Below are 8315 nucleotides of genomic sequence, written 5' to 3'. Positions count from 1 at the left end.
ATGAAAAAATTAAAAAGAAACTCTGTACACAGGCGCGAGACATTGCAAATCTCACCGAGATACTATAGAAGAATGGGGTTCGGTCGCTATTCTAACAATAAACATTTCACTCCGCGTCTCCCCTTTGAGTCTGGCCATTGTTTTGTTTGCGACGAGCTTCCAGTCGCCTCGATCGATGAGCCAGATTAAGGAGGAGAGACGAGAGCGTCTCGGCTATTGTTACCCGCATATCCGACTCTGTGTGTGTATTTTGTATTTGGAAACGACGAGAGCGAGAAACGTCGTTGTGTATGCATGTATTTACTAGCTAGGCGTCTGTTGGGCTGTTGGTAAACAGCAGGAACGAACGAATGGATCCACCCTGGTGCAGAGAGAGCGGCCATATACAGCAGCTGGACTTTTGTCAGATAGTCCCTGTCGCAGCATATTAGGCTTATCAGTTTTGGTAAGCGCGCGTACGGTAGAGTTAAAAGGCGAAATTGATTGCGACGGTGAGTTCCCCGAAGTGCCCCGCCGAACCTAATACTCGAGCACGAAAATTAGGCCACGTCTGAAAAGAGCTCCATTTAATTGCTGCCCCATCGTCAAGAGATATAAATCAAGTATTGGTCGATATTCTGAAAAGACCAACCGTCTACTTGTATAAACTTCCCTATAAGCTCAAGTATATCCACCCCGATGAATGCGCGGCGATGATTCCGTTTCTTTACTTATTTGCCAGTTTTTCATTTGTTATTATCGATTTGTTTAGGGGATGAGCGCTGTGGAACGTTCGAAGGGAAACAACCAAGTCTTTCTCCGCAGTTTCATAGTACGGGAAAGCGCATTTTTGCTCAGAATACGTGAGTGAACTAAATATTAATTGGTAATCATAATTCATTTCGAAAAGGCCTAGTGTTGGCAAGAGACCATAAGCTGGAACAGATATTCTCAAAGTTCTAGCGTCTAGCCGATCTTCTGTTTTTAAAACTTAAAAGTGTTGAATCTGAATACACTGGAAAGTTGACTGCATTATCCTTTATTCGACTTTTGTTATCCTCAGAAGTTGGCGTAATATACTTACCTGTATATACGACAGTTGGCTCATAATGAAATGCAGCAGCTTTGCTTATCATCTTATAAAGCTTCTTCTCTAGGTAATAATGTAGTAACAAGAAGTCAAGAATAATAAAAATAATAACTCTTAAGCTTTAGGAAACTTCGTATTATTTTTTAAATTTAATTTTTTGATTTATTTTTTGTTGTAAAATAGCAGTGTATTTCCTTGTTCATGGCCGTCTCTCTATATTCGGCTCTTGTTTCTCTCCCGCGTTACAATTTTTCAGTATACCCGATGTGTGTGTGTGTGTCGTCCATGTTCGTGCCGTTTTCGTCTGTGCACTGCACGAGTGTTTAGGTATACGTGCGTGTGACCCGATTTCCTTGTGTCGGCGACGCAATCGATCGAGCCGCCGTTCTCATGTCCACTACGCGAGATAAAAAGAGACGGAGAGACTGTGAAATGCAGAACGCGATGGATAGATACATTATACATATACATAAGGAAGAGAAAGATGGGAGATGGAGAAAAAGGGGTGTGTACGAAAAAACCAAAAACCCAAACCCAAAAATGTGTGGAAATGAAATTGACAAATAAGAGAGCTATTGGAAACAGAGGAAACACTTGGATCTCCCTCATGTTTTCCACCGACAGACAAGGGGAGACCATATCACAATGGTAAAGGGACTTTTGACACGGATGGAGTGGACACATAGTTACACATACGTATATATAACCGCCGTCTACGTAGTATACAGCATTTACAAACGTCGACGGCTGGTATAGTAATAAGGGTTGGGGGGGGGGGGGCTGTGTTAAAGGGTCGGGGAGTACATTGGAGCAAAAGTCGAGGGAGAAAGGACAAATAAATGAACAGGATTCGCCTGATCTTGGCAGCACGGAGATCGTACATGTATATAAATAAATATTTTATATAATAATTGACATGATGATCAACTGGAGTGGGCAAGTGTGAAGTTCTCGTTGAGGATGTCTTTTTTTCTTCTTCCGTCCTTCACGACATTCGGGCGACAACGTCGTCCAAGCTTCACCCGCAACAGACTCTTATGCAGTTGGGCTTCGAGTGGCGTCTTGTATCGATCGACTTGACACAGTCGCATCTTTCGCACTGAATCGAATGCGAGGTCTAACATCATGGAGCGAGCAGTGTCCCACATGAGATGGTCGTTAGCTCACGCCTGACTAGACCCGTAGTTCGTCAATGGCACTGTTGCCGACCGGACTGGCCATTCGTTTATTGGGTTGTTTTCTCAGAGACATGGAGCGTTGCTGCTGCTGCTGCTGTTGCGATTGCTGCAATGACGACGGCATTGGGTATTCATTATTGCAGAAAACAGTTGTCGACATTCTCGGCAGAGTGCTGGTCGACGCCGGAGCGGCTGTCGCTGCCGGACGGAAAGAAGCCGTCGAACTGGAAATCATCGAAGCTCTGCCGTTGCTGTTGCTGCTGCTGGGGCACGACGGCATGGGCGTCGCCACTCCTGTCGCCCCCGGCGTCCCCACTGCAGACGGGCACTGATCGGCAGGGAAATCAGCAAACTCGGGCGGCGGCAACTGAGTGATGGAAGCGTTGAACGGCGAACTCAGCGATATCACCGATGACGAAGTGTTGTTGGCCACCGAAGCTGTCGCCGTGCTGTGGTGCCGGCCGTGCCCGGCCCCGCCACTCGACGAGTCAATCTTGTTCAGCGAAGCGCTGTTGGCCAAATCGGGTTTGCTGCACAACCTCGACGACGACACCATCGACGAGGCGTGATTTTCCACCTCTCCGCTCACGCTGGCCGAGAGGATCATGCCGTTCTCCAGGCGTCGCTTCAACTCCATCCGCTGCTTGTCGCGCTGGTAGTAGACGCCGGCGAATATCAGGACGTTGAGAATCAGCAACGAGCAACCGATGGCGATCGTCACGCTCAGCGCTGTGGAATAAGCGCCGTACTGCTCTCCCGTGTTGCTGCTCTCGCCCGTCCCTCTCACCGACCCGGCGTTGCCTCCCGTCGACGTCAGGATCCGCGACCCGTTGGTCAATTTGCTCGACGCTTCGGGTTCGCCGTACTTTTGGCCGTCCGCCTTATTCCTGGAAGAGTCCACCATGAGCAGACTGGAATTGACGGCCGACGTGATGGGCGACGGTGACGACGTGCTGGTTGGCGTTGGCGCCAGAGTGGCCGGCACCACTCTGACTTTTCCGTCGTATGAGTAAGGGTCGTTGTAGTCGTCTAGTAGGTGGTGGACGCGGGCCACGTCGTCGCCACTTGGCCGATGAAGGTCCGGTATTAGGTTCGTCCACATGGCCAGCTTGTGCGAACGGTAATGGCTCTTGGCTTTTGGCTTCAACCCTGTGGGAAACATAACAGACAGACGAGTCACCAATCAACCCCTTTTGCCAAACGTTACTTCACGTTCTTTGTCATGAAATTGTTGGAAATGTTGAAACGCAACGAAATTTCTTTTGGCTCGGAATAGTTTACGCAAACAAATGTGAATCAACACTTGCGCAAATAGCAGTTGTGTGTGTATATGTTTGTAGGGGGTTTAATACGGCGGAACAGCTGTTTCTCCCGATAATTTCTTTTCGTTTCGATTCTAGGGTAAATAGACATGAAAGTTCAAAAAGACTTTACCGTCTGAAAATAGGATATAGACGACGATTGGATATACTACAGCATCAGTTTTTGATGTCGGGCTTAAGGCTATTTTCGTCCCCCTATATTTTCCCGTCAGTCCCTATATTTTCTCTACCAATACACATCTACACGATGGCGAATCAGGCGGAAATTGTGTGTTGAAATGACGAATGACGTTTCGAAAGATTCTCGACAACCAACACGAGCCGAAAAAAAAAAAATGTGAAATCAATTTTACGGAGCGAATCTATTCGATTGTGTGACGGCGAACTATGCGCCTGGCGATAAAGCAATCGAGATGAGTTATATTGAAATGCGAAGGGTACAAATGATTCTTTCTCTGCTGCGCCACGCTGGTAGAAAATACTACGGAATGGTTTGATATCTTCCAGCCATTTTTTTCCCCCTTCGTCGCATTTTCGTATTATTTGTAAAAAACTGTGCGTGAGATGGTAATTTTAAGCGAAGTTGACTGATGAAAAGTCTCTATCGCTCATGAGGAAACTGTCTAGAACTCAATTCTATTTGGCCGGCTCCAAATGAAACGGAATACATATTGCTGGCATTATTTATTCGCATACCAAGCTTTCGTACTTTTGCACAACTTGGCTGTTGAATACTTTAGCGCGCAGATGAGAACGAAGAGCCATGAATGAACGCGCTGATGGGTACATTCCATCTACAACGCCAAAAAGGATCTAGATCTACTATTTAGCCGGCGATGGCTGCCAACAAAAGGGCCCACACAACATGCCGAGCCATTCTAATTGTCCGGAAATGAAAAAGATAAAGGGTCCATTAGGGACAATCTCGAGAATGAAAAGATGTGGCAAACGGGACGTCTAGATTGTTTCCTGAAACAATATTTCTATCGGAGCGTGACGTATCCAAGGCGAACAGTCTGAAAGCTTCGAGAATTAAATATACAGCTGGTTTATTGAGGCTCCGCTATTGCCACGGCACTTTGAACCGACTAAATCGGGAAACCGGAGCACACAAGAGTACCACAATGTACATCAACTGATGAATTTTATACACAGTTCCTAAATGAATTACGCCCCCGGTATCCCATAAAAAGAAATGAGAAAAAACAAACAAAAACAAAAGATAAACTTACCGAGAGAAAGATATTTGCGGTGCGTCTGGTCGTAAGGTGGCCAGTCCACTCGAGATTTCGATTTGTCTTGCTTGCTGGCCTCAGCCGCTAGGCTTCCCGATGCAATGGTGGCGATTCCGTCATTAGGATTGCTTAAATGGAGACAATAACAGAATAAGGCTGTGTGGCGCTGCATGAAGAGATATAGACGGGGGAATAATGAATACTGCACAGACGACTAACGCAATTGGCAGTATGCTGCTGCGTCTATCGGTTACGTTGGGCTGGCAAGACCTATATAGATTTATTTTCTCAACCAAAAAGTGTAGCAAAAAGAAGCTTACCCGCTGCGAGCAAAGTTGGACCAGTAGGCAATAACGGCTTCCGAGAGAGACACTTCGGCTTTGGTGTAGTTGCGTCCAAAGTGGCTCAGCGAGGCGACCAGCGGTGCGCCAAATATGTAAGCCAATTCCTCTCCGTGCACACATCCGGGCCTCTAAAGTTTCGTTTCGCCGCAGTGGTGATAAGTAAAATAAAACCAAATAGCCAGAAATGAGCGTTTGATCACGTCGACAAGAGATTAAACTTTCTATATACTATTAAGTAACATGTATACTATACTATACGTAGCTTTTTTCTCTCTCATTTCGGATGATTTCTTTACATTTTCTTGACTTAAATTATTTCTTTCCCATGACCCTCGTTTGCCTCTAGCGAGTTTTAGTGCTCTAGGCCTTTTAGTGCCTAAGCCGCGAGCAATCTTTCAGTAGATTAGCTCGTAAAAGCTAATCATCGTAGTTTTGGGTATAGAAATGTTGCTCGCACTATTCCCTCGTCGTGTACAGACAGACATCAAAAGCAACGACCAAGGCGTCACTTACACACACAGCATGATTTTAATAATGCTTTTAACTACGTACAGTATAGAGTCTAAGTACAATAACTGCAAACAAAATAGTTAATGGATAATACAAGGAGGATGCTGGGCAGGGATTAATATTTGGGAAATAAGTTGTTGATCTCTTACAGGACTTCAAATTTAGTTGGAGTTTGGACGATAGCTTAAAGGATCCTGAACTTTGAACGTGTTGCAAACAGGGAGTGAATGCTATTGAATAAGAACCTGTTGAATGACCATCAATCAATGGCCATATGGCCTTTTCTTGCTTTGACGTGCCGACACACTTTTAGTTTGACAGAAGGCAGTTGCGAAACGAGAACAAAGGAGGGAAAAAGCAATAAACAGCCTGGTATATGAGTTAGATCCCAATCCCGTACAGCGTCTAAGAGTGTCCCAAACCAATGAAATTTCGTTTGGGGTCAGGATGTATACGTCTTCTTGCGTTCTAGGTCAGAGCATTTCGGGACCAATTTACTTTGGGGAAGCCAGATTGATTAAATGCCGCGGCAACATTTAGGTGTACATAGATCCCTCGTTCGGGGCCGCGGGATTGGTGCCTATTGAAAAATTGACGACTCGCAACGCACTATATTGATCCATTTGTCATAGTTTTGTGGGCTTTTATATGTCCCACGGGGTGCGCATCTACGACTGCTGGGTTCCGGTCTCATATCTTGATTGCCGAATCTCTTTTGTCGGTGGCGAACTAGCGGTGAACATCATATTCTTTATCAAATAGGGGGCAAATCGTGAATTCAAAAATACACAGTACAGAGTTTAGAGCTCTATAAAACTCGGTTCGTCTTTCGAAGCTACTCTCTATTCTTTGAGATGGGGCGTCGTCACAGGCAGTCTTCTCATAGTCCAATCTATTCCTATAGATCTTGAACCATACGTTTGTCGTCTCAGATAGACGCGGTTATACTATCCCAGCGATGCGAAAGCGACTCCCGGACCGGCACGTAACTGTTTTTTTTTTCTTCTTTTCTTTTCTTATTTCATTTTTTATAGCACGAAAGAAAAGAGAATCTTGAATCTTAGACATGATAAAAAGATGAAAAAAAAAAAAAAGGCTTGGCTACTCCGCAAAGTACCTCACCACACCCACTTCATGTATACAGATATACATAGAACACAAATATGCGGTCGTGTACTCTATAATGGGATATGTCTAGTCATAAGTAGGAATGAGATTCTGGCAATTCGATTTCACTGCGACGCAAGAGAACATGAAGATCAATTACTGAATATATACACATATACATATATGTACATATAATAAGCCAGGATGAGCCGGCCCAAGGACGTTTAGGATGGTTTCACTATCGTAGATTGTACACAGTTACATGCAGCTTATGGGACTGGAGGCCAAAGAGTCGGTCTTGGCCTCAAGAGAGCCGCAAGGGATAATGTCCGCAAAGACGGCCAAGAAGAACGGACAACGGACAAGGACGAAAATAGACGAAAGAAAAAAAAACCCAAAAATTCAAAAAGGTTTTCTCGTCGTCGTACTGACCTGTGGGAATTCGCTGGCTTTCGTTTGGTACTCGAAAACGTAAAAGTAGGACGATCGTTGCTGCGACGAATGCAGGTCGGCCGTTTTAACCAAAGGAGCGACGTATTGAGCGTCTCCGAGTGCCTCCAGCGTCTCATCACGGATGTTGACTGGGTGGAGGACGGTCCTCTCCCAATCGGTGTACTCGTTAATGATGGTGGCCAGGATCTCTTGCAGGTGAAACTGGTACGTGTTGCGGACAAAGGTGCGGAGGAGGCGATTGCGTCGGTCCACTTCCATGCCGTATTGATTGTCGTCAGAGCTGAGGGTAAAGTACGATTCGGCTTGCGTCACTCCGAAAAGCAGGTCATAGCGGCTCAGACGGTGGCTCAACTTCTTCTTGTTGGACTCGTACTCGTCTTCGATGACGACGCCGTCGACGCTCGGACCGAAAGAATGCAAAAATTCCGGCGTCTCCACTCGACTCCCGGCGCTAATGAGCGACGGCACCGTTTTCTCTCGCAAACACTTCAACTGGGCCGTTGTCCCGCCGTCACCAGAGGCCTGGGAACAATTCATGTGACGAACGAGTTCCACTGCGTACTTGTTCGGCTCTTGGATCAACGCCCAAGGACTCAGCGCCGCACCGCTCAGCAGAATGGCTCGCTGGAACAGACCTATACAGGATGAGAATGAAAAAATCACGAATTACAGTTAGATACATGGTCATAATCCTTACATCAAGTAGCCTGGGAATTCAGTAATGGAACAAATTCACAACAACGAAATAACAAGGCCAAAAATGGCATGTCTGCAAACACACAAATTGTATTTACAAAAACATCTCTTGTGTTGAATATATATCAAAGATGAGCGCATTGTTGCGTATAGTGTACACGTAATCCCATAGACGCATGCCCAGAATAGTTCTTTTCTTATTTTTCTTTCTCGTTTACTTTTTCCCAAAGTAACATTTTTTCGAGGATAAAATTTATACTTATTGCCCTTTTGTTATGTCGCGCTGTGGTGGTAGAGCCCTTCTCTCTCTGCTTGAGCGTGAGTGCAATCTTCAATCGAAATTATCCAGCCTATCCCGGTCTCTATGCGCAGCTGATTGCCGGGAAGAGCCGAGGGAAAAT

The 8315-nt window shown here is 45.6% G+C and overlaps 1 protein-coding gene across 1 annotated transcript in view; it reads right to left on the bottom strand.

The window, feature by feature from the left end:
- Window positions 1-2055: 2055 nt before the first annotated feature.
- The window catches only part of LOC124314641 (neuroligin-4, X-linked-like), a 49890-nt gene continuing 43630 nt past the window's right edge, over window positions 2056-8315 (bottom strand). Inside the window, exons 5-8 of the mRNA XM_046779895.1 lie at window positions 7198-7853; window positions 5125-5276; window positions 4802-4932; window positions 2056-3396 (exon numbers count right to left, since the gene is read on the bottom strand). Of these exons, the coding sequence (XP_046635851.1) occupies window positions 2243-3396; window positions 4802-4932; window positions 5125-5276; window positions 7198-7853 (2093 nt within the window). The 3' untranslated portion in view covers window positions 2056-2242. The remainder of the gene's footprint in view (window positions 3397-4801; window positions 4933-5124; window positions 5277-7197; window positions 7854-8315) is intronic.

Source organism: Daphnia pulicaria, chromosome 10 (genome assembly GCF_021234035.1).
Source record: "Daphnia pulicaria isolate SC F1-1A chromosome 10, SC_F0-13Bv2, whole genome shotgun sequence".
NCBI lineage: Eukaryota > Metazoa > Arthropoda > Branchiopoda > Diplostraca > Daphniidae > Daphnia > Daphnia pulicaria.
Note: the sequence above shows the minus strand (reverse complement) of the source record. Positions and strands in the feature narration are given on the sequence as shown.